Source organism: Prinia subflava, chromosome 2, assembly GCF_021018805.1.
Source record: "Prinia subflava isolate CZ2003 ecotype Zambia chromosome 2, Cam_Psub_1.2, whole genome shotgun sequence".
NCBI classification, from domain to species: domain Eukaryota; kingdom Metazoa; phylum Chordata; class Aves; order Passeriformes; family Cisticolidae; genus Prinia; species Prinia subflava.
In genome coordinates, this window is record NC_086248.1 from 31,644,274 (window position 1) to 31,671,712 (window position 27,439).

At 37.9% G+C, this 27,439-nt stretch overlaps 1 protein-coding gene across 1 annotated transcript in view; it reads right to left on the bottom strand.

The window, feature by feature from the left end:
• Positions 1-27,439, bottom strand: part of IMPG1 (interphotoreceptor matrix proteoglycan 1) — a 62,632-nt gene that overhangs the window by 25,496 nt on the left and 9,697 nt on the right. The window contains exons 3-13 of the mRNA XM_063391755.1: positions 18,124-18,357; positions 15,202-15,368; positions 14,974-15,002; positions 12,542-12,609; positions 11,426-11,691; positions 10,216-10,362; positions 8,800-8,858; positions 7,056-7,076; positions 5,399-5,643; positions 3,875-3,951; positions 2,540-3,038 (exon numbers count right to left, since the gene is read on the bottom strand). Coding sequence (XP_063247825.1) covers positions 2,540-3,038; positions 3,875-3,951; positions 5,399-5,643; positions 7,056-7,076; positions 8,800-8,858; positions 10,216-10,362; positions 11,426-11,691; positions 12,542-12,609; positions 14,974-15,002; positions 15,202-15,368; positions 18,124-18,357 — 1,812 coding nt within the window. The remainder of the gene's footprint in view (positions 1-2,539; positions 3,039-3,874; positions 3,952-5,398; positions 5,644-7,055; positions 7,077-8,799; positions 8,859-10,215; positions 10,363-11,425; positions 11,692-12,541; positions 12,610-14,973; positions 15,003-15,201; positions 15,369-18,123; positions 18,358-27,439) is intronic.

Below are 27,439 nucleotides of genomic sequence, written 5' to 3' on the forward strand. Positions count from 1 at the left end.
GTCATTGCTAACACAGCATCCCTACTTTTTAGACAGGGAACAATTATTTTTTTCTCCTGCTACTCAGCTGCAGAAATAATGACGGAATTCTTATACTCTGGTGCTTGTTTTAGACATAACTTTTGTTCAACAAGGAGAAACAAGATCCTAATGCCTTATTTTGGGGGAGGATTTTTTTTACAGCTCTAGATTTTGTTCTGTGTGGCAGCTTGACAGATTCTAACCTGAATAAATAAATAATTTCTTAAGGGGTCAGTACAGATGAGTTAAAGACCCTCTGCTTCTTCCCTTCAGTAATTTGGAGCTCATAGACAAGAGACATTTAAGAAATTGGGAAATAGATACGTGACTTTATGCAGTTTTTATGACATCAAGTCCCTAACACAATGAGTGAATAGCATGAAAAATGCATGACTTTGTTTTCCCTGCAAATGTAACACTTTTCCATGGTTATAATGAATGTTATTTGAAGGTATGCTATGCTTTTATCAGTAGCACTACAAGACTTCTCAGCATGCATCTGAAAATAGCTGTATGTAAAACTTTTCATGATAAACACTATTTTCAGGAACATTTGACAACTGATTCTTGTAAGAAGTGATTTTTCTAAACTTGAAGTCATTCTGCTCGTCATAAAGTATTTGCTTTTCTCTTATTTCCAAACTCTGTGTATAAAGGCAAGATCATAGAATGGGAAGTTTATATTCAGGGCATTAACTACCATGCAACAACCATGACCATGAAACATGCTGTACACCTCCCAGTAGGGAGCTGATAGCTGTTTGTTCCCAAGTGGCACCTTTCATATCCTTCACTCTTTAAAATGCTGATGTAGTGATTTGCTGGACCCAGCCAAACAATCCTCCAGGTTCTGGGTGCATGGATGCATTCCCCACTGCCACACTCCTGCTGGGCAGGCCCGTGGTGAAGGATGCTACCACCTAGCAGGGAGTGTTCCCAGTCAGCTCTGCAAACATCGCCTGCTTGCCCTACAGGATGTGCCCATGCCCCAGGGGTGAAGGTCCCTTCCTGCTGCTTTTGGACATGCTGGATAAGGAAGAACATCCTGGAAGGGGGAGGAGGGCTCACTCTTCTCACTTCAAGAGACTTCTCAAGTACAGGAGGGACATGAAAGGTCAAGGCCTGGGCAGGGAGGGAGCTGGTTGACCTGGGACAGAGAACCTCCCATGGGAACAGGGAACTTTCCTGCAGCAGGGAGCAGACTTACAAGCTTTGAGCATGACATTCTTAGAGATCCAGAAACACTGAGTGTCATTGTGTATATTTTTGAATTTTGCCCTGAATTTGCCTTTTGTTTGTTTTCCTCTGCAGGTTTTTTTAGTATTGCTTAGATACTATAACTATACTTGTGGAGACATCAAAGAATCCTGCCGACTCCCATGATGTGCTTGCCTGCCCTCTGCTTTTCTGTTGAGAGAATCAGTCAAAAATCTGAGACAAAGCACATATGAATATTCATCCAAGAACTAATTCCTCCCTTGTGCCAGTAGGACCTCTTGCATCTTACACAGGAAGCATAGGCTTTGAAGTGTAAGTAAAATTTAAGTTTACTGACCAATCACTGAGATGGCAAGGCCAGGCCAGGGAACAGGACTGGAGAGGGAGCAGACAAGAGCCAGGGCAGATGGAGGGCAGCTCCTCCAAATTGTGGCCCTTGCTGCTTTGCCAGGGGAGGCTGCTGCCCCACACAGTTCAGTTACCTGCTCACAGTGGCTCCTATGGCTCTGTAGCTGCTGCTGGAGGTGATGGAAGCAGTAGCCTTACAAATATTTTGCTGTTCTGGGGGAAAGCCTAACTTGCCTATGCCCTCAAGCTGACCCTACTCTCTTTGTCTGAACTTTCTTTAGTCTGCAGGGTCAGCTGTGAGAAGCGTGTCTAGCATGTATTTTTCATTTGAAAGGTTGCATTATCCAGACTTTTCTCCACATATATATATATGTCCTTTTATCTTTTATTATGTATTTTTCCTCATATAGATAGGTGCCTCCATGCCTACTGCATGGATAAAATGGAATAAACAAATACAGAAAACAGAATTTTAAAAAATTTTTCACATTAATCAGACCTGTAGATATGTAAGCTTTTCTGAGCCATGGTACTCTTTACTTGGAAAAAATTATGTCATGTTTCTCCCATTGCTATCATCCGCAAATCTATGTAGAGCCCAAAGTAATTTACTTTCCATGTTCCAAGTACCAAATTTTTTTATGTTAATCTAGATCTTCCTTTTTTTTTTTTTTCCCTGACATGCCTTTTTGCTCTGCCTTTTTGAATTTTTACCATAGTACTCTGCACTAAGTGTTCCTTATCCTTTGGCATTTGTTGTTGGGTTTCACAACCTTGAACTAAGGTGCATTAGGATTTTTCTGAAGAGGCCATCAGAAATGTACATTTTTCACCTTTGGTTGCAAAGGAGGATTTTCTGTCACGATGGAAAGGAATGCTTGCTGCTCTGACACGTGTCACAACTGCTGCACCTCTCCTGCTATCTCTTACATAAAAATCTCTTGTGTCTTACCTTGTCCAGACAGGTCTTGGTCTGCTTCCCTGAAAGGAGGTTCTGCTGTATCAGGCAGTTCCTGCTTCTCCTCAGCGCCGCTCTCCGCCTCTCCGGCGGGCAGGACACCCGGGGTGGTGAGACCCGCTGCGGTAGCCAGCTCCCCTGGAGACTCATAGCCATCCGTGAGGAAGTCTTTGCCAGCAGAACCATCTGCTGGGGGAGGCAAATAGGAATCCTCTGATTTTGGAGGGCTGCTGGTGCTACCCAGAGCACTGAAAGGCACTGTGAAACTTGGGTGGTCAGTAGCAATAACTGGGGTGTATGGGTATCTGTCCTGAAATGGTTCTCTGGAGGGTTTGGTAGGAAAATCAGGTTCAGATGTAATAAAATTATTAAATTCTTCAGGGATGCTGATCTCTTCACTTAGGGCAGGGCTTTCAGTTGCAAATTCATCAACAAATACATCTCCTCTTTGATCCACTGTTGCTGGACTGGGATAACCTAGTGGGAGTTCCTCCTAAAAAAGTTTTAAAAGAACAGCTTTCATTAATATGTTTGAGCTTCATTGCTAAAAAGGCACTAAATCTTTAGCCACATGAAATAGCAAATTGCTAATAACATGGAATCATATTATGGGATGGGCTGGGTTGGACAGGATCTTAGAGCTCATCTAGTCACAACCCTCCCTGCCATGGTAAGTGACATCTTCCACTAGACCAGGTTGCTCAATGCCACACCCAACCTGTCCTGGAATATTGTCAGGGCTGAGGAATCCTTAACCTCTCCAGGCACCCTGTACCAGTGTCTCACCATCCTCACAGTAAAGAACATCTACTGTATATCTAACTTGAACTTCCCATCTTTCAGTTTGAACCATTATCCTTGTCCTGCTACTAGAGATCCTGACAGAGTCCCTCTCTAGCTTCCCTGTAGGCCCCCCTGAGATACTGGAAGGCAGCTATGAAGTCTTAGGATGTGTAAAATGTTTGACATGTGCATGGGATCCTAATCACAGTGCCTGTGATTTTAAAAGTGATAGAGGAAAGATGACCTTAACTAGCCCTGTAAACTGCTCTCTTGCTGTCATTAAGATGTACTACTGAACTGATGAGATGCTGTTTACTTTGTAATTAAATCTGGAAAGGGTAATCAAGTAGTAATATTCACCTGTAAATGCTCTAAACAGTATCTCTGTTGCAGTATAACAACACAACATTCATCCTTACAGCAAGTACAAAAGACACATGTTATTCTAGTATGAGAAACTTTTTGTATGTTTATGTACATCTTAACATTGTTTAATTTCTTTCCCCATAGAGAAATAAATAAACCTGAAAAACATTATTAACCTACCACATCAGGTCCTGCCAGAGGAATAGTGACCACGCCTTGGATATCATTATCTAAATCACTAGGTGTTATAATAGTTTCTGCAAAAAAAAATCAAAAACATGAGAGAGAGAGGGAGAGAGAGCACAGAACACTTCAGCACCAGCACATTGAAAACTGATCAAAACACATAAACTCAATAAAAAAATACCAGTACTAAAATGTTCTCCAACAAAAAATTGCTTTAAAAAATCCATGTTAAAACCAAAAAAGCGTCAGTTCCCATTCAAAAAGATAATTATGAAGAAAACCAAGTTTTATATACACTATTCTTCACATGCTTTATTTAGCATAAATGGGATAGGTCTGCAGAGAGCTGAACCATGGAGGAATGCTCAAAATCATCTGAAGTGTGAACCCCTCAGTTAAATCTGCATGGGCTCATTGTTTTCATTAAGCCTAAAGTCATTCCAGCTTTACCCTGAGTCCACACCATTGTTAATGTCAGTGTTTTGGCCTTAGTGCTCAGGTTGCTCCTTTCACCTCTCAGACGAGATCTTTAAAGTACTCGCTTGCAAACAGTTTTTCTAAAATTGGTTATTAGAATTAACTACTGGGACAAAGTTGTTTAAAATATTTATTATTGATGTGTTCTATATATTTTTTTCCTTGGGACTCTTAATCTACATTAAAATATGACACTTTATTCTTACAGAAAGTATTAGCCCAACTGAACAAATTTTTTTGGCAAGAAAATGCTGCTGTTTGCAAATGAAATACTGTAGCTAAAATTTGGTATGGGTTTTGAGTTTGTTTCAGTAAATATGCATATGAAAAAATATTTTAAATTATTTTTCCCCCTTTTTAACACATCTCTCAAAAATAATTTGCTAGCTTTGCAAAAATCATCAATGAACTAGAAATGGATATTTATTAGCTGGATTACTGAACAGAGTGCAGACCTTCAACTTCTGCTGGGGGTTTTCACACCCAGCTTGTCTTCTACACTCCCTCTGTGCTTCAGAGAGTGAGTGAAACACATCTTTACTGATTTTATCTTGGGATCAAATGCTGTTTAAGGTGTCAGTCTCTCTGATGTTGCTGAGGTGGCTTGCTTAAAACCAAGATAGTGCTTTCAGAGAGCTAATTTTATGTTAGAGGCAGATCTCACTTTTTTTCTTGTTAACAAAAGAAGACTATCCATACTGGGAAGTTCAAATGATACAGTGAATATTCACAGTATATTTTTAGTTTTCTTCTCTTAATGATCTTAGTGTGCAAAATATCCAGATTTTCTAAACAAAAAACCAAGAAAAGAAGTCTTCTAATATGGTTGCAAGTTAGGCGGTCTGATTGTAAAGACGCATTTTAATATAGATTTTACTTATTTCATTACATCCTTTGGATGCTATACAACACCAAGGAGAACGGACTACGTCAGAAGACAATAATTTGTTAGAGAAGCAAAGGACACCTCACTGAGATTGCATCAGTTTGGGAAGGCAAGATTCAGCCTTGTGCCTGGCACCTGCTACCTGCTTTACTGACCATCAGTAAACTGAAGTGTTCCAAGGTCCACTGGCAGGGACTGGTCTTCATGGAGTGCAGTGGCAACCAGCTGTTGAAGATCTGTTACTGTCAGTTTAGTTGCTGATATTTCCCTCTCTTCAACTGGAGAAATTGGTATTTTTTCGCTTTCAACCTTATTAGAGCCAATGTCATCCGCAGTGCCTTTGGTTTCTGAGCCATCTCTCTCAAAGTTCACCACATATCTTGCTACCGTGCTGCTCGATCTGCAAGCAGGAAAGGTGGAAATGCCCAGAGCAGCAAAATCAGTCACTGGCTGAGAAGTGATTTTACACACAAACAAACAAATGTGCAACCATTACATACTATCTTCTGTAAGTGTAATGCAAATTTACTTCTTTCTAAAGAGACTGTCACCTTCAAATTACTTTTCCTCCACCAAATCCCTTTTTTTTTTTCTATGCATAACTTTTAATAAAAATTCCCGCATTGAAGAAAACGGCAAAAATCTTCTAACATAATCTGATTTAATCTGACTACTCAGAAATCTGTAGAACTTGTAATGTAGTCTGAAGTCCTTGACTACTGATTCAAACAGCTATAAATGCACACTGGGGTTATTAGAAGCCATAACCATGCATTAATTATTCAGGAATCTATGAAAAGGGATTAGACAGTTCATAAAACTGCAGATAAGCAAAAATTCTATCACAGCTGAGACAATTTTTTGCTCTTTTTCAAGCTAATGTGGCAAGCAAATCACTTTTTCACAATGGGAGTTAGCTTTTCCAAGTCCAAATGGGTGTGTATGGCTTCTCCCTAGATGTTTATGCTTAACAGCAGTATCAAATAGTCACAATTTTTAATACATCATTTTTCATACATTTTAAATTCACCTAATTAATCAAAAATAATGAGTACATTGTAAACATTTCTATTTCACTGTTACTTTTTTTTTACAATGTCAAATAACTATAGAGAGAAGAATTTCACTTTATCTAGTATGTGCTATGTATTTGCATTTATATGACATTGCAAGAATTTAGGAAACACATTAGATAATTCTTCCTTTTAAGGCATGAGCAAAAGAGAAAGTCTGGGAAACTGCTAGACAAATTATTCCCCAGTAGCACTTTTAAATAGCAACAACAATACACTCTGTAGTGTAGTTGTTTGTATCACCAGTGAAAATCTCCCTGCATTTTATCATGCTAGTAGCTGGTTTCTTTGCTATTCTATCTGGCTTGAAAATGGAGATAACAAATCAAATTCTTCATACTTATTGAAAATATTGTGTACATGGGAATACAGCTAGGAAACAGAAGATCAAAAATGAAAATTTGAATATAAAGTTTCCCTACTTATTTTTCACTTTCAGTATATGGCTGATACAAATCTTTAGTCATATAAATGTGAATATTCTTAGGTCAAACATTTTCTTTCCTTCAGAGACAGCCTGACAAAATTTGATAACATGAAACCTTCAGATTAAAGTTAAAGCTATCCCTCACACTTTACATCACAGATTTTGTACTTAGGCAGAACACAACCAATACACTTTGTCACATCAAGATAAAGACATTTACTGATTTATCTATGTACATAATAACATTGTTAATAATCATAATTATTATAATTAGTCTGTGGAACTATTAATCATAAATAATGGAAAGATTACCCATCTTTCTCCTTCTTCTGTCTTCATTTCATTGCAGAATAATCAGCGTGAGAAAGGATTGCAAAAGAAAGGAAAACAGAGATTCATGTACACCGGTAAATCGTTCAGTCACACACATCAGAGCCATCTTTTGACAATGTATCTTATCTTCCATGTGTCATCTATAATTTTTATCTCTGTGTGAAAATGACAGTTACTCTCCCTCAGTTCACTTTTTCCCTTCCAAGCAGTGGGAGTCACCGTGGTTTGTGTGGGGAGAGGGAGTGCCACTCGACCATGGCAGTTTGGAATACCGGCTTTCCCGCCTCCATCGTCGAGTGGCGCCGTTTGAGCCCTGTCATCGCTGACCTCTGCGGTGGCAATGGGCACTGGCAGTACTGTCCACGAGCATGGTTACCACACTTGACGCCTACACACACTCTAGTCACAGGGGTCACTTGAACCATTCATTACTTCTTCATTACAAGAAGACATGCCTGTGTTGTCCTTCTACATATATTGCCCAGTTATTTTCCCCGGTGAGTTCTCCAGAATACCTACGATGTTGTCTGTGTTCATTGCCTTGTGGGAAATGTATGTAGCTGAAATATGTAGCACTATGGCCAAGGGAGAATGGACAGCAACACCCATCTTTGCTGATCTGTAACTCCCAAAGATCATTAAATTACTGGATAATGGGAATCAATCCAAATTTTCCACACTGAAGAATGTTCTTTCATACCAGCTAAGTCCAAAATATGAAACCAAAATGGATCCCAGACTTTCCAGAGTCACAGCTAAAAGAGGTTAGGTATGCAAGTTGTTACTGTGAGGTGCTATTACAGATTTTCTCTGCTTCTACTGCAATAGACAGGTTTTTGTTTTATTAATGTCAATATAAATATATAAGGAAGTATTTTTCAAACTATTTTGCTCTTCTCTCTCCTTTTCCCCAGCAATTTTTGCAGAGAGAAATGCTAAGAAGGATGATGTTCTTGTCTAAAATTGCATTGCAATATGAGTGCTCTTCAACATGCATTTAATATTTACTAGAAGTACTGAATGTTCCTGATGCTGTGCCATAAGACCACACAAATTTGTCTTTTTTTCCCTGGCTTTTTTTTCGTTTTTATAGTTTCTTAGTTATTTGTTTTTCATTTGGTTCTTTATGCAATGTCCTCTCTCTTCCCTATTGGTTTTCTATAGAATAAATACACAGGAGTTTGTGTTAGTAGTAAACACACAAGGAAGCTAAAATTAAAAGAAATGGCATGACAGAACACAAATTTACTGAAAAAGTGAAACTTTTTTAATTGTTTGAAAGGCCTGAGAAACAACTACTGAAAAAGTTCTATATGTGTGAACATGCGTCCTCCTGCAACCCTCTCTTGCCACGGCACCTTCACTGTGACTTATGAAGGGCAGCAAAAAAGCTGTCACCTAAATAATCATGCTACTAACTCTCTTTATCTTGTCATTTAAAAAAGTCCTTAATACAGGGTTGTTAACAGTTCAAAGAATTTATTCTATCCTTCAAGCTTCAGGGAATCAAAGCTACTTTTACTAAGTAATTCAAAACCTCAGTCTCACTTGGGATGTGTTTGCACTTTCTGTCATATTGTCCCCATGATATTCCCATTAAATTGCTTTCTGTTTACAGCAATACACACCCCACTGTTCTACAGGTCTCTGGTTTTGAGGACAAGAAGGAAGAGGAGAATGCTAGCAGCCAACAAAAAAAAAAGAGCCACATTTTGTTACTTACTTGAATCCTAACACGCGGATTTCTTTGAACCCTGGAAGTTTCTCAAATATTTTTCTCATCTATAGAAAACCATTAAAAAGAATCAGCATAAGATCTTTGACAAAAGGCAATCAAAAGATGACTACCTAGACAATATTTTTCATGTTTCAGAAAGAGCTTTAGGAAACAGTCTCAACTGCACTCTTTTGGGTATCATAATTGTTCAGCTTAAACACAATATTAGCTTTGCATATACTTGTATTACCTGTTAATAGGCAAAAAGAAGCACAAAGTATTGCTTTTCTTAGTGTGCTGGTTTAGCACAGAAGCGATTTTTTTTCTAAGGAAGTTATAGCAAAATGTCACCCTAGGACATTTAGTCATGTAATTATGCAAACAAGTGATAATCTATTTCATAACACAGCAAGTAAAACAATATGAATCAAATGGTTTTCTCATTTTCAGCAGTTTTGGTTCATGAATAATTTTGTGATTTAAGTCACCTGTGAACTGTTAATTATTTAGAAATATTAAGCAACTGCAGGTAGGTTTAGATAATTTAGATTATTTGACAAATCATTTAGAAATTAAACAGTTTTAACTGTCTTGTACAAACAGAATATCAACATTTTTAATTCTAATGTTAACAATAGTACAATTACATGGTTTTGAATAGAAGAGGCATTATATGTGTAGTAAACAACGTCTGCAGGCACTTATGTCTGAGGGTTATACTCAAAATCTTCAGAGAAACCATTTTTTGCCTGCTCTGCCAATGCATCCCTCACCATTTTTCTACACATATCTGGAACTGAACCAGGAAAGTGAAATAGCTTCCACTAAGGAAAGCTCATGAAACTGATGAGAGGCTTTAGTTAATTTTACTCAGAAAGCCTTTTGGGAACCTCAAGTCATTAACTACTATCAGTTAAACTGATAGCTGAACATTCAGTGAATATTATTAATTGCATGAAAATACCACAGGTGTTCTAATTCTTATGTAAACCACGGTAATACACAATGAGTATGTCCTTTGAAGAATAGTTCAGACAACAGTAGCTAATTAGTTTTAACGTTTATATTACATTTCTCATTAGGTTTATTGTAGAAATTAAATTATGACAAAGTGCTGCCCATGAATTCCTAATTAAATCTGAACAATATTGCTAAATTTATTTTGTTCATCAGTTATCTGAGGCTTCTACTGATGTCAAAGATGTTGGCTTGTTAGCTTGGTGGCTGAATACATGGCTTAAATGAGGGGATAAGCTGATACTACACATGAAGGAAACGTGAAGGCCTTGAGAAAACAGGAATGACCTGTTTAAAGTGAGGACAGTAGATTCTAATCCTATTTCGTGGTGAAGGTAATTTCATAGCATGAACCTCAGCCAAGGTACAAAGTCAACATTTTTTGCATTCACTAAGCATCCCTACCTGTAGCTGAAATTTGGTGGCTAGTTGTTGGTACTCTGGGGAGTTGGGGTCACTAAGTTCAGCTGTGTACTCCTGATCAGTGAGAGTGACACTGAATTCCACCATTTGCTCCACAGGCAGTTCGGGGACTGCATTTGTTCCCAGCTCCTGGGGGAAAAAAAAGGCAAGGACAAAAAGGGAAGAAATAAAACTAAGTGATTTTTTTACTCTCCACAATTGAGTATTTAATAGGTAGAAATATTCCCGTTTAAGCCCACCCCCAAAATAACTTTCTGAACTATATTCCACAAAAGGTGAAAGTTCCTAGGTGTATCTGTTGGCTTAATTCTTCTGGCTTTGCAAACAAGTTTCTATCACTTGAGAAGTAACTTAAGAATTGCCTTTGGTATTCATAAATGAAGACAAAGAGAATCAAGCCCTTCTTGCACAGAGACTGTTATCAAGTCTTAGTTCCATCATCACAAAGTCACATAGCTGTTTCATGTTCAGAGGTTTGCATTTGGGTTTTTTTTTTCTGATAATAAAATAGAATTATCCCTACCCGTGATACACCTTTCTCACGCAGCTGACTTTGCCGCTATTAAAAGTTGTCTAATTTTGTGTGCCGTTTCCCAGCAGTATGTGCAGCCTTTCCCCGGCTGTGAGCCCACACCTCTGTGCTGAGAGCACGGCAGGCAGGAGAGGGAGCAGAGCAGCCCCTGGCAGCAGCCCTGCCCTCTCGGAGGTGTCTCCTGCAGCAGGAGCTGCTGCCGTGCAGCGGGGCAGCCCCTGTGCCCTGCTGCGTGGCTGCTCCGGGCAGACAGCGGGGGACAGCCCTCCGACAGACGGCTCCTCAGGAAAAGGCAAGGAAGGCCCAGTCCTGTCTCCCGTGTGGTGGGAAGCCCAGCAGGTACGCTTTTTGGGCATTATTTAATGAAGAGCAATGTTACAAAATGGTGCAAAATAGGCAACAGGCCCCTCCTCGAAAGAATGAAAACTGCCTCGAAGCTGGTTGCCGCGCGTTTGTACTTTCTGTTATATACTCAAAAAGCATCATGCCCTATCCCAGTATACAACAGAGGCTAATAAACGCCTTCAGCCCTGCTAGCTGGAACAGAGCGGAGCACTCCTTGTTTCTAAGCACTGTTTGTAAGGGTTCTCCCGGTTTCCTGTTAGCTCCAAAGGAAAAGGCGAGCGACACAGCGGGTAGGGGAGCAGTGGCTGCCCTCACCTTCACTGGAGTCTTGGTGTCGTTGAAAATCTCGTTGAGCAGTGTGCCATTAGGGGCGAATGGAGAGAGGGGAGTGCCAGGAGAGCCTGCGGGGGAAAGAAAGAAAGAAAAGCCGGAAAAGGACGGATTGCACATCACAAGTGTTCCCATTTGTGTATTGGTGTCAGGTGTCGGCTCACCGGAGCAGCTTTGCCTCAGGAGGGTGTGCTTGAGCACAAGCCCGGGCCAGTGGAAGCTGGCCGTGGCCGAGGGTGTGGGTAAAGCTGCTGTGATTTATACAATAGACAATCTTTCTTCCAGGTCAGACATTAGTGGTGTGGCATGTGTGTGGCTGAGGGCAAAAATGCACTGACTGTGCACCAGTGAAATTGTGTGAGTTAATAATATTTGGTCATTTCCTGTCATACCACATCGTATATCCCCAAGTGTCTAAGCATAATTTTGCCAGTTGAGATCTTTGTACCTATGACAGCCACTTCTCTTTAGGGCTCAATTTAAAGTAACAAGAGACGTTGACAGGGTTTTCCACCTAGAGGCAAAATTACCATGCTGGAAGTCCTTACCAATAAGATTCTGTTATATTTCAGAAGAGTATATGTTTGGGATGGTTTCTGCTTGAACCAAAATGACCATGTTTATAAATTTATATGACTGTGTGAATTGCTTTTATTTTAAAGAATTGTGGTGCACAACAGGGTTGGTAGGCCTAACTGTAATAATCTGGTCAATTTACTGTCATGGCATCACTCTGACTTTCTTGCTTGTCCGTCTTTATTTGCCTTGCTTGCTTATTTTGGTTAACAAAATGCAGCAGCTGACATTCTAAATGGTATTTTATAACTGAAGAAAAAATAACCCTATATTATCTAGGTTTGAGACTTGGTAAACACATACATTTGAAGACAAACTTTGAATGCAACATGTGAGTAGCAAATGCATTCTAAAGAGATAAAAAAATGTGTTCTCACAGATTATTTTGCTAAAACATTTTCACTCCCCTGAACTTGTTGTGCTTCTATAACATTCATTAAATTATAGCCTTCTAAGACCTAAGAATCATTTGCCTTAGCAATTTTATTTAACAGGCAGACACAAAACAAGCAGATTTGATTTTACCTGTTGAAATGGAGGGAATGTCTTCCACCTTTTTGCCTCCTGTTTTCTCTGCTGATATTTCATCTTTCCTATCAATCAAATAGAAATTAGTGATTTAATTATCTGTACATTGTACCAGCAAAAGTGTAAAACACCAAAAACCATATAGAAATGGTTTTTGGTGTTTTAGTAAGTATAGTTTAAATGAGAGATGTTACCTCTAATGGAATATTTTGTGACCTGATTAAACAGGCAGTGGAACAGCATAAGGACTAGCCAATCCCATGAGGATTCTGCTCATGAGGTTTTGTGACAGATTTTATCAATGCCACCAGAGACATGGGAGCACAGAGATTAAATCAGTGCTCTGGGTCTGTTTTTTTTTTTTTTTCACTCTTGGAAGTCAGTGAAGGGTTGATCACTGTCTAAAATGGAAGCAGGACTGCTTGTACATCACCTAAATCAGCCTTTGTCTTTGCTATTTCTCATCCTATCAAGGTAGTTCATTGAGGAGCTTTGGGATTCTTCTATTTTTATAACCAATGGACATTTCAGGTTCCAGGCATGTTTCATATGGTGTGGTGTGAGTAAATAGTGGGTGGGCTCATTTTTCAGTTGTCAGCCTGCATTATCATACCATAAGGATGCTTTCAAATAATTATAGTATCAAATCACATTTCTGAATCCAGATTATTTTGAGATGGAGAAATGTTAGTGTTTGCTTCTGGATGTAATATTCATGGGTTAATGCCTATCATGGTCCCCAAGAAGGACGGCTAAAACCTCAAGAATATGGTGGGTACGAAGTATCACAGGGTTTGATTAGGTTTTGTTGATAATTATTTTCTGTTTTGACTTTTACAGTCATGTGGTGATGAATATATTTTTAATAGCTACTGCTAGCTTGCTTGAAAAACAGCAGTAGTACCTATCTCTAAGTAAATTTTAAAATGAATAGATAAAGATTCTGTTACTTGGAGTAGACATTATTCTACAGCCTTAAAACCAAATTGTTATTAATTTGTAGCTCTTGGGAAAATGTAGGTTCTTAGATAAGAATCTTCTAAGGGATATTTTGAGATCTTTCTCTCCTGAAATTGGGGAGTAATGTATAATTCCTCGAATTTTCCGCAGTTCATACTGCAGATGGAGTATTTGTGAAAACTGGTATGGATGAAAGAACTAAGGGCACTGCAGATTTGTAGTGTGGTGTTAACTGAGACAACAGAACGCTTGTAGCATAGACAGAAAAGGTGTCTGAGCTGCATTTCTTTACAAGAACAACTTAGATATTTAATAACATAAATAAAGAACATGAATGAATGACGACTGATTTACCACCTTCTCTGGATATCTTGCGTGGTGAGAACTGAAGAAATGTTTGTAGTGTTTTCACGATGTTAACTAGTTATGTGTTGTATCTGTACTTGGAGACTGATTTCTCTACATGACATCTACAGAAGGTACAAAATATTTTCTTAGCCACACAATAATAAAGACGAAGTGCAACCATACATAATCATTGCTGTCTGTATTTCCAGCTAAAGTACAAGCAATTTAATGGAATTTACTTCACTTTCTGTATTGTGTCTAGGGAAAGCAGTACTGTTCACAAAGAACCTAAGAACTCTGAGATCAGTCACTTCGCTTAATGCCTTGCTGCTGCTGCTTGCACTAGGATGAACGAAAAGGCCTCCCTTTGGACTTCCAGGGGAGTTCAATTAGGCCCTACATTATTAAAGATATGTCAGATCTCCCATGTGAATTAAGATCTCTGTGATCATGAGACAGTGTAACCTATGAGTAGAAAAGATTATTTGCTTGAAAACTTGAAGGAAAAAACCAATACATCAGCCAGAAGTTGTGGACAGTGATTTGTCTGGCTGCACTATAGTATTTATATAGCAAGAAGAAGAGTTCAGTATGGTAGTTTTAATCCTGCTATGCTCCAGTTTCTGAGCGTTACCAGGAGCATACTTTTTCCAAAGAGTTTACAAAATAAAGTATCACATCAATTAACACTGTCATGATGTAAAAAAATACAAGAGAACTCTAAAGTGAAGGCATAGTTTTCATGTTATTTTCTAATGTAGCCTCTCAGCTAAACTTTTATTAAGCTGACTTTCTTTTTGAGAATTAAAGCAACTTTTTCACACTCCCAGTCAACACTAGCCTAGTGCAAAACTGTGTCTCTGTCAGGGTTTCAAGCTTATATTAGTCTGAGAAAACCTTCAGTGGTGTCTTGAAATGAACAGGTAACACAGACATTTGGCCATATCCATTATTTGTGATTCAATTACTGTGTCCTATGATATATCCAGTATACACACTACTCACAGCACGCAACTAATACAGAGCTATCTGAATGTCTGCTCACATCCACACACATCTACACATATCTTTTCAAAGAAGGCAGTAACATCAAGTGGCAAGGTTCTCCTTGTGCTACTTACCTTTCCTGGAAGGTTCTATGTTTTACTCGCTGCAAAAAGATTAAGAAAAACAGCATTTTACTAGTGGGTGTATCCAACCATTGAGCCTCTTTGTTTACTGTACTTCTATGTTTTCTTTCTAAGACATGCCCCCTCCTTTTTCTGAGCAATACTTTGCCCTTAAATAAGCAGGTGGGAAGGGACTTGAAAGTCTCTCCCTGTTTCTAAACAAATGTGAGTAATCCTTACCCGCTGAATTATTTCCAGGTGCTCTTGGGAATTGCTGAAGTTTTTGCCAATGTCGAATATGCAAAAGGTTTCCTTCTGGCACGCAGTAACCCAGTTCTGATATTCAGAAGTATCAGGAATCCGATCAAGAAAAATACGAAAGGCTTCCCACACAGCTTCCTGGCAGACTGAGTAAGAAGAAAGGGGCTGGGGATAGATGCTTTGTACTAAATAGTAAACTTGAAAGCCTCTTAACAGTGATGTGGCATTTACACATTCATCACTCAAGGTGAAGGAACACGCTTCTTCAAAATGTTGTTTAAAAATTCTTTTAGAGAAGGGGATTTTCAAACTTATTAGAAAAACCATTTTAACCAAAACTTGCTAGTAATTTAAAAGCTGTTGCCGTTAGCACTTTACTTTGCAAAGCTATTACTGTGAGATGGGACATTTATTTTCAGTACTTGATACCTTCTTTGGCTTAGAGTGAGTTCATTTTCTGCATTATCTAAAATATCAGTGTCTCTGAAACTAGTGCAGTAAGTATACTCTAAACTTGCTGTAGGGATGTACTCACCTAGCTGTGTTAGGGCCCCTCAATAATACCTCAGGAACGACCTGCCCTCCCAGTAGAGCAGCTGCATGTGGAGCAGATGTGGTCAGGTTATTAAAAAGGAACAGGCTGTCTTTTGAAGAGATTTATTTATTTGTTATGAGCTAGCAATTAAAGCTACTTTCTATCTCCTTTTTCTTGCAACTCTCTGGTATTTGTTTTTCTGAGCAGTTACTGCTGAATAAAGAGATACCATCTGATGATAAGTAATCCAGTTACCAGATAAATGTGACACATGACCAGTTGAGGAGGCATTGTAGTGTGTTCTCCCAGTTTGCCCCACATAAGGCACTGTCCTCATGGTGACCTAAGCTATGATGTATTACTTCAGAGTTGGTATAAGGTCACAGTAGGCTCAAGTATCCAACAGCAACTGTCTGAGCTCCTACGCCTGAGCTGTTTTGTGTTGTGTGCTCATTTCTGGAAGCATGGGATAAAAGAATAAAATTGTCTACAATTTCTTATCAGAAAAATTCTCTAGAGGACGGACATGATCCAGAGTGCTTTTTCAGTTACAAATATGTCATGGGACTTGAAGGGGTGGAGGTCATCTCCTAGACTTCAGACACAGAAAAGAACCTGAAGGTATATAAAACAAAATGAGGGTGAGATTGCCCCACAGATGGGTACAGCCTCTCAGGCTCCAGCATGGCTACCAGATTGCCTTTTCATGAAGGGTTGTACTGTGGTTACAGATTCGAGGATGATGCTTGTATCACCATGTTTAAGTATACCTTCTTTTTCATTTGTCAGTTTCTTCAGATAAATAAGCATGCTCAACTGGGAGGGCAGAAGTCTTTGACAGAAGTTCTGATCTTTCCTTGAAGGATTTTTTTTTTACATTTTGATGAAAGACATTGTAATGGAAAATATGCAATTGTTCAAGGGAGCAGAAACACATTTTATGAATGAATGTACAAATTATTCAGCTGCAGAGTGTGTTTTTGTTGCTTGCTTTTTGGGAACTACTCCAGTTTGAGTTGAAAAACTGCATTGACACCTGCTTAGAAAATTTTGTGAGTGTAGGGCACTGCTGAGGAAAAGGAGTATAAGTTTAAAACTCCTTGCATTACAAGACTTAGAGAGTCCAACATCCCAGCTGATATACTACTCTCCAAAAAGCTGGTAGTATTGTCATATTCATTTTTTTTAAATGAAAGGGTCATAGTTACAGTTTTTTGAATTCAGGTTAATGAATTCCTGTCTGTTTCAGGATAGTTTGTTTTCAGCCCAATCTGAGATGTGACCAGGGAATTTCAGGGACTTTCCAAATTAATAGCTATTTATGAAATGCTTTTTGGATCAGCCTCTTGACACATTTCAGATTTATATCTAATGCCCATTGATGCTACAACAGATACTAAATATTTTAATAGGAATAGTTACAGACAGTGTAGTTCTCCCATGCTGCCTATAGCAAGTGGCTGCTGGAGCAAAATTTTTGCATCTCTACATCCAGGTCTCACTTCAGAGGGAAGAAATTGGTTCCCTGAAAGAGAGCTGAGGAGCAGCAAGGTTACACATATTAATGTGAATGGATGGTGTCTGATAAAGAGGAAAAATAGATAAGGAAAGGTGATTTAGGGAGTAGATATTGCCTTAGATACTTGTATCCCAGAAATGCTGAGTAGATTTTAGAATTAGCTTTGGACTGTCCAGCTGCAGTGCAAATACACACAGTTTTCTAATACAAAAGAGAGAAAATTGGACCAAAAATTGGAATGGTAACTCGATAGGCTTTCTGTAGGCAAGGGAAGGAAAAAAAGAGCTGGGAATGGACTGACCTAGTTGAGAAACTCTTGTTTTAAAATGTCTCAAGTATTTATTCTTCCCTAAGCTTTTTTCATTATTTGCTAGCAATTATCTCAGTGTTTATTGTATACCAACACTGCTGCAGACTTAATATAACTACAGATACACCAACACATCTGTGCAATGACCATTTAATAATTCCAATACTTGTCTTAAACTGGTGCTATTGATTTTGAGTAGCAATGATGGTGCCTGCTCTTTTGAGAAAGGTGGCACTTCTTTCAACAGTAATGCAAGCACAATTTGTTCTTCATGTTCAGTCATGCTAGAACACTGTGCAATTACTCTGAGTTCATTAGTCCTTTGAGTGCATTGTTTTATTTTCTTCTGGTAACTGTCTATCTTCAACCCTGCTGATGCACATGTAACATTTGATTATCTATGTAAAAATAAAGCATAAAGTCAATAGAACATACACTGCCTAAAGGTGAAGAACAAGATTCTGGAAAATTACTGTGTTTCATCAGTTAGAGGAAAGACTTTGAAGGAGGAAGTACATACTACAATAATCATCTTACCTCTTAATCTATAGTAAGCTTGGTGACTGGCTAAAATCTGCTTCACTGATTCTTGTGGGCAAACTTTCACACCAGTTGAGAAGAAGGATGACCTCTTTGTTCGGTGTTTTGCCATGTCAAATATCCTCCTTATGGTTGATATCCTGGACCGCTTTGTTGTTCTTTCTGTTTTGTCTGACCCTGAGGTGACTGCAAGATGTTTGGCTTCAGCACGGTTTATTTTATTAGGAATTTCTGTAAAGAATAAAACCCAAGAAAGTACATTAACATACTTTGCTTAAGCAGTAGGTATCCAGTTTATGTCTTGAAAGTGGACATGAACTTGAGAATTCTTTTTGTTACATTGTAGTGGAGTCAATGCACTGATTGAATTAATGTGCTGAGGAGAAGCAACCTCTGACCACATGGGGACTGAGGCTCAAGTGACATGGTAACTAGTTTCCTTGTATTTCAACACGTGACCCCAGGACACACAGGGTAAAAGTTTCAGAAGCTCTAAATCCTGTTTTCAAAAGTGACTTTGGATTAGATCCACAAAAGACACTTAAGTGCTTGAACCTTGTTCTGTAGCATCTCATTTATGAGCATATTGACGTGTAGGGAAATTTACAGTTCAGTGATAAGTAATGTCTACACTAGCAGATAAGTAAAATGAGAAATAGTTGTACCGTAAGTCTTCAAAATCTTATCTTTCCTTTGGGCTTCAAGGAACATCTCCCTTCAGATCAGGTTCATAACCTTGAAACTATCCCAAGAACTAGACCCTGAAACTTTCAAAAGGTGAACAGGAGTTTGTTTTTTTGGGAAAAGAAAAGCCTGTTTGCAGTCTCTCTTTTACTCTACAGTGCACTCCTCTATCCTTCCCTCATGTAAACTGAAGCGTTAACCAGAACAGACTATGATTGTTTCTTTGCAATTGAATGATAGATGTTGTAAATGCTCTGGTATAATATTTCAAAATCTTTAAATTGGCAAAGTGGAACAGCTACAGTAGAAAAAGTGAAATCAGTTACTAGGAATTGAAGACCTAGGATTAAATTTTACTTATGAAGTTATTCAGTTATGAGAAATGGAAAAGCTCCTAGATTGTCAAGATAACCTCAAGCATAGGAACCCCCATCACAAAAACTCAGGACTCATCTGGTTCCACTTCCACTATTTGTGTTGCAGGATTATATGACATAGCAGCTAAATTTAATGTGAAAAAGTTATTGTTAAAAATATTGTATAAACTATAGATTTAAATGAGCTGAAATACAGCCTTTTGCAGGATCATGTGGCAGGAGCAATGAGCATCTTTTAGGTTATCCTCCAAAATTTTGTATACATGTGAACAAAGAGGTTAAAGCAAATTTGGAAATACTCTTTTTGGTTGTAATTTGATACAGTAATTACAGATAAAAATAAAGGAAAAATATAAACAGAATAAAAGACAATTTCAAAGAACCAGAAAACTTTAAGCAAGGTATGTGTGTTCCTGAATCCTGATTAATCAAGTGAAAAAGTTACTTGGAAAAATGGTTTTAAAGCTCCTAATGGAAGAATAAGGGGAAACAATAGGGTTAAAAAGGAATAAGTTTATTAGGAGTAGCACTATCAAGAAAAAAAAAGAGATTATCAGTTTGCTGGAGAAAGAAGAAATGTCATGCTGCATATAACAAACACTAATTATCCTGTTCTTAGGCAAATCAAGAGAATATAAGGAAGATTAAAAACACATTATCTTGACACTTTGGATTTGTGTTAATTAAATGTTTAAAGAGAAGTGGGCAGATAGATGATAAGAGAAAAATAATTGAAAACCATACTTTTATAAAAACAATAGTATATGAAATGAAGAAGGAGGAAGGTTCTACCATGTGTGTCAGTAGATATATATATATGTATATCTACCTACATATGTAGATATCTATCTCAGTTCTTATTAATTTCCAAATGAACACCCATTGTTTACTGTGTAGAAATCATAGTAGTAACATCTATATTTTGAGATAGGTGCTACTCTGATATGGAAGAAAGTCGACTGCATGATTGTGATGACTACTGTCTGAAAGAAAGGAAGTTACAAAGCAAAGGCAATAGGTGATTGTTATTACTTTTTAATGCCTGCCAGAGACAGTGACCTGCAGACCTATAATTTAAAATGATGATGCAGTCATATAATGTTTGGCATGAAATGAAATTCAATTAAATGGAAGTAATTTTTCCACATTAATGTCAGGTCATGAACCATAAACTGCATAAAAGTTGAATTTCCCCTGTGAAAATGTGTCATTGAGTTCAACAGAATCCACAAGTGGCCAAACACTGAATCAGCTGAGACACAGAGTTATTTGAATGTTATATGGGATGAGAGAAGAAGATCCAATGCCATTGAAATCTCAAAGCAGATTCCTGAAATCCTCTGGAAGAGAGAGTCAAAAGTCCACACGGAGCATAGCCAGTTGTAAGTCTGTTACCTTTCACAAGGTGTATTAACTGTGATAGACCAGCTGCCCAGGCAGCCCCACCTACTGGGGCAGAGGATTTTGTCACTAAGCTCTTTGATAGCTTTTGTATGGAGCAGAGGCCATTCCTGAAGGATTTGCTTCTTCACCAGGATTTACCTCTATGGCTTTAACTTGAATTAAGAATTATACTATTCATAAAACTGACAAAGGAGATTCTTCTGAAATGATTGTTGTAATGATTTCATAGTCTCCATGATAGGGTCCCTATCTGGGCTTTTTATTCTGAGAAGTGACCAGATATTTTCTGCATTCAGTTTGCATTGTTCTGCCACCCTATTTAAGGTGGGTGTAATTTTTTTAGGTATTTTTCTTTTCATTCTTTCCCTTCAATGTTCTTTTTTTTTTTTTTTTTGGGGGGGTGGGGGGGAGAATCTGTTTCTGAAGTATATCTGTTGCAATAGGTTTAATTTAATTTATATGGTTAGTAAATTTCTCTTACTTGAATAACTTTTATTATCAAAATTCTTTGAAATCACTTTTTTTACTAAAGCAAAATTTGAATTGAAGATAGCACTAGCCTTTCTCTCCCCATGATTGCCCAGTATTAATTTCCTAATATTTGCTGATTGTGGATGGAAGAAAACTTGGCTTCTGGCATAAACATTTCCTCATAATTCTTCAGATCTGTGTTTTCACCTGTGTCTAAGGAAATTCTGAACTAAGAAATGTTTACCTAAGCCTCACAGATGTTTTGGCCATATACTTTACTAAAATATGCCTCCATCTATACCTTTTTAGATGCCTTGATTTCAGTGACCTGGGTTAAAAAAAAATCAAAAAGACATACACTATTATGAAATTGAATCCATTGATATTAGTGGATCCCTTTTCTTTTTACTCTGCAACATAGTAATTGAATAAACTGGAGTGATGCGAATTTTACAGTACAATATTTGATCCTGTAAATAATCCAAATAATACTAGGGTGATTAACCTTTTTTAAAATAAATAACATCTGTAATTTTTCTAATTTTTTTTTCTGATACAAGCACATGCAATTAAAATATTCAGTGTTTACCACAAATTTACCCTGCCCAATTTGACTTTTTATTATTTAACCACCCTGTTGTTTCACAGAGATGACTGTCCCAGATTTAGTTTTAAAAGACATGTTTAAGTTTAGTTTTCTTTGATAGTTCTAGGGCAGAAGGACTGTAGAAGTCTGATAATGCTTTACTCCAGCTAATCTCCAAGATGTCTTAAACAAAGGCCTAACTCTCCTTTATCCTCACATGAAAGAATCTACACCATGTCCAAATTTTCCATGAGACATACTTGCAGAAAAATATTGAGGTAGTTTTACCAAGGTTATCTACAGAATCACTGTCAGCTGTTATTAAACTCTGGAGTTTCTGACATCTAGTCCTGAACTCAGACAAATATAAAAAAGTTTTTTCAAAACACGATAAAGCAATTTTCAAAATATGATACAGCAATCTAATTCATATGGGATCTAATCAAAGTGCTTTGATATCCATACCAATCTCTCAAGTGCATAGTACTGCTCCTCAAGTTTTGGTTTCAGGCAGATAAATAGTATTAATTTCACATGTTAAAAATCTGAAATTCTTGAAATTAGGCCAGGCCTCTCCCCTGTGTCTCTTGAGACCTGCATTATCGAATTTATATCCTAACTAAAACAACAAGGCAGGAGGAACAGATTTCAAATCATTCTTAATAACCTGCATGTCAAAAGAAAGAAAAGTACATCACTATTGAAATGGATTCTGGAGAAAAATAGTTAAAAATTATTCAGATAATTGGTCAGCTTTGGTTGTTTTGTTTTAAAATTAGCTTTTATAAACATAGGAGCAAGAGGATCTTATACTTTTGGTGTAAATGGAGTGGATGCTTCTCTATATAGCTTTATTAATTTCTCTCTTAATAATACTAGTTTTGGAAGGCCTCAGATTTTGGAGTTGGGAGTTGGAGTTGAAAAACTGTATTTTTCAACAATGTAGGTGATCTCTGGGTAGGAACTTTTATCTAGAGCATTATTTTGCCAGTAAACATTTATTTTTATTTGACCTGAGAAAATTTAGAAGATTATTGAATACTGAGAGAAGAATTAAAAAATATGGTAGCTAAAGATTTGACAGCAAAATTCAAGGTGGCAAAATTGTTGAACTCTGAATAATTCCTCATTAAAATCATCAAAAGTTTTGAAATATGTGAAAAATCAGATTAGTCTGAAAAATCGGTGGATATTCTTAGGATAGAGAGGAATGCTTGATTGATAAATGAGACATATTTCCTGCACAATAAAATAAAAACTAAAAGACAAACTTATCTAAAGAGAAATGTTGAAATACATGAGGAAAGCTGATCAGGAAGGTTAATTCAGCAAAGATCTGTAAACATGTTGCTGTTAAATTTATAGTGGGGCCAACATTTTGTTGATAATTGAGCCAGTAACAAAAGCAGGGCCGAGTAGTCCTGAAAAGTCGATCTTGGGATTTCTTAGTGGGCTGATCAATGTAAGCAGCAGATGGAGCATAGAAAGTACAAAGAGAGCTTACAGCTGGTCTCTTCACCTGGAGGCACTCTCCTCCCGTGGTGCCAGTAGTGAGGATCCCACATCCTAATGGCGCTTGCCAGTGCCAGACAGGGTGACCATGACATGTCCTCTCCTTATATTCCTCTTAAAATATTTTTTTCCATGGCATGTTTTCTCAGATCTGTTGCATGGGAAGAGTCTAACTGGATTTGAGGGGGCTTAGAGGAGCAGGGGCAGATTAAAATATGGGATGGCTTTATCACCAAATGCTGTCTACATCCTGTGTGCAGCAATCTCTGTCTTCCCATGCCCATGTGGAACTGGAGGTTTTACTCTTGCTGATGTTCAGGGCTGCTTTGCCAGTGCTTTGTCAGATACTGCTACTTTGTATTTGCTTTGCATTTCCAAGTGTGTTTTCACAACCATAAAGTCTCATAGTTTTGAAAAGCTCAGGGAATTCCATATTAGAAAAATTAATGCTAATATTTAATCTGCTCAGGTCTTGTCTGAGAGCTCAGTGCCCTTAAATCCAAGGTTATATGGGTTACTCAAGGTTACAAGGCTTACTTGAACTCATCTTCATGTCCAATATATTACTGAACTCTTTCTAATGCACACAGGGAAAGAACTGAAAGGAATTGCTGAGGGACTCAGCCATGATGGTTGTTGCATCCTGGTGGGTGTTATCTGGGCTGTAACTGGGGCAGCTGAGGCACGGGGGGGAACTAAATTAGGATCTCATTTCTTCAGGTTTAGTGCACTTAGACAGTGAACTGCTGAATAAGAGGGCAGAGTTCACTACTGTGGGGAAGTTTTGCTGAAAGATAGGCTGTTGATATTGATAGAAGTAGAAGAGGAACTGTGGCTGAGAATGCCTCCATTTCCAAAAAAAGAAAAAAGGCCTGAGACACATATATTAAAAGTAAGCAATTTTCTCAGACTGAATATGGGCAATGATGAGCTTGGCAATTCCTATTTAGTACGTTGGTGATGTAAATTCCATTCTGTGTGACTAAACAGTAACATCGCCTGTGGAATGAGGCCTGGATCTCTAATTGTGGCAATTCTGTGTCTGTGGGGGACAGGTTCAGGCCTCCAGTTTGGAAGATCCTGTGTCCAGCTGGCTAAAATCCACTCGTGAATTTCCTGTACAACAACCACAAAGATGATGGTTACACACTCTCAGCACTATAGAAGTCTTCCTGTACCTACTAATATCTCGTATTATGCAAGACTCAACATCACCTTTACAAGTCAGGGAGGTGCCAGGCTCTGCTTGTGCAGTGGAGACTTTATACAAAAGACAAAATATGCCTGATCCCTGCGTCTCTTGCTTAGATTCAGCATGACAAAACATCACCTTCACATATTCAGAAGCAGTGCTCAAGCTCTCTATGACACAGGAAAGGAATTCTTGGCTTCTGCTTAAAAAGTAAGCGCTATAATTGTCAACCTTTTAAAGGTTGTGTTCATTTAAAAAATTATATCTGTACCAAGGGATTTCCTTCTGAAGAATCCAGGAAAATAGTGAGTGTTCATAAATCCTGCTTCTTGTCAGAAATGCATGATAATGCTTCTTTAAATGTCTATGAAAGGTGAAGAATCTGGTTACTGTTAACATGTAGGTCTCCCATGAATCTTTGTGATACATCCTATTGTAATCCTTATGTAAAAATACTAAATGTTTGGTTATAATGAAACAACCTACACCTCAGAACATGTATAGAAATAAATCTGAATAAGAATGTGATAAATTATTCTGAAATATATGACATAAACAATGACATTGGTAAATGTGCAAATTTTAATAAAAACTCAAATTTTTTTGTTTTAATGGTCTCATCATCTCATTTCAAAGCTAGGACATGGCATTAGTTCTTTATTAGAACCATTAGATGATTCTTTTAAGGAACCCTTCAAATTAACCGGGATTTACATTTTGGTACTGAAGATTATGGCTGTCATCAACCAGTGGGCTCTCGAATTTCAATAAGAGTGAAGAATGTAATTTCTGCAAGTAGATAACACTGGAAGTTAAAATAGATATCAGAATTCCTCAGCTGTTCCCCTCCTCTTCTGCTCATATATATCCATGTGGTTTTCTATGCCAAGTGGAGAAATACAATTGATAACCAACTTAAGGAAGAAACAAAGAATTTGGAACAGTTTTTATGAAATTTACGCATGGACCTTATAAAAGACAAAGAGTTTTGTCTCCCTCTCTAGAACAGATAATTTAGTAACTTCTTTGAATTATACTAATTATACAATTAATGGGAAAATAATTGTAGCAAATTATCTACCTATTATAGATGAGAATAGAAAGCATAATGTGCAACTGGTAAGATTTTCCTGCATTGTGAATATAGTTGTCATATACTAATGATGAAGCCACATTCACAATAAATGCTGTCTGTGAATACACACCCCAAATACTGAACATGCTGACATCTTTGAGTCAACATATGATTTTGACACATTTTCTTGCAACCTGAAAAAAAACATAGTAAGAAACTTATGTTTTCCTAGATGTAATATATCCCTTTAAAGATAGAAATTTTTACATTCTCTTTCAGACAGAAAGGTGAAAATTTTTATTCATCAACTGTGCTCACTTTTGTTGCTGGAATTCATAAAAAAAAATCAAAGGCCATCTATGCTTTCATTGCCAGTTTGTGAATCTTGCAACAGTCTTCTTGAAGTCCAGAACCTGGACTAGAAACAGCATTGAAGAGTGACTGGTTTTAATGCTCATGTATGAAACATGTCTGTTTTTATTTCTTTGGCTATCTTAGAAGCATTTAACCTGAGAGGCTGTTCTATTAATTGATATGGATATGATATCAAAGGATGCAAGAAAATGCCTTAAACGTTTGAGTAGTTCTTGGAAGGATGCATGCAATCGATGGTGATAAAACACTCAGTTGAGCACCTCTGCTCTTACTTTTCTGATTAGTCATTCTCAAGAGGTACAGCCATCTCTGACAAAGTCAGCAAGACAACATAAATTCAAAATCCAATGACGCTGTGTCATGTATACCAACATTTCAACAGTTTTGATGGTATGAGTCAAAGAGTTGTAGTGCAGAATGGGTTTACTGAGGTAACAGTATTCATGTATGAGGACGATTAAGATGTCTGGTGTATGAAAAGGTGCCAGAAGTGCCAGTGTCATCTCTTTACTTCAGCTTGTGTAATTGGAACTGGTAGATTTTCCTCACAGTTTGGGGTCACTCATTCTGCAGTACAATCTACAATCTCTGGCTAATTGACTCCACCTCATTTTGACAGAGTGTGACTTGCATTTAACCTTATTTAACTTAGTTATGTATTAAGCTGCAAAGACCAGCTTCATGTGGTTTGGAGAACACCTAATCCAATTCTTGATCTAAGCACGACAACTTATTCATATAGTTTTGAGGAAGAAGAGGAAAGGGAAAAGAACTTGAATAGAAATGTCTCATTTTGTGCCATCACCATGAAATCACAAAATTAAAGATGAGTGCATTGGTGTTTCCTACCTGAAACTGCTGGGGTTTCTATGATCTGTTAGTTGTATGTATGAAATATACCTGCAACACAGCCACTAAAAACTGGTATTTTAGGTAACAGGGATACCAAGATTGTCAGTATAAAGTTGTATAAAGACTGAAGGAGGTATTGAATCATTTGGGTGGCCAGAAAGAAGGTAATCTTGGCTCTGCACTGAAGTAGAGCTTTAGAAGCCAGTAGAGAACCTCACCAATGAAAAGACAAGCATGGTGGCCCAAGTACAATTAGCTATGTAGCTGTGATCCTGTGTCCTACTGATTTGCAGGTATCTGTGTAACCAGGCAGATGCTCTGAGAATCAGCCCAGCAACCTCTGCTGCTGTCCTGCGTTATGACTGCAGTACTTACAAGCCAGGACTTCAGTTTGTGTGTCACACCTCAAGTCCTCATGCTTTTGTGAAATGAGCACGATAGTGTTACTCTCTCAGAGCAGGTGTTTGGTGAGGGTAAAACTGAGCTTGCATACAATGATAAGGCCTGCTATAATTATGTAAGGGTGTATAAACACACCCACACTGTGGCAGGTGTCAGGGTACTCCCAGATGATTGTTAATCTTATGTGTTCCAGACAGGTTAGTGTTCTGAAGTCTCTGTCTAGTAAACAGCAGCTGACAGTGACTGAATGCCAGCAGACGTATACGAAAGCAGATAGATATTTCTTTCTTTTTAAGAAGTGCATTATTCAATGTCACACATTCTGAAGGGGAAGAAATTGAAACACAGTTTGGCTTACAAAGTATACACCTTATGGAAGTATA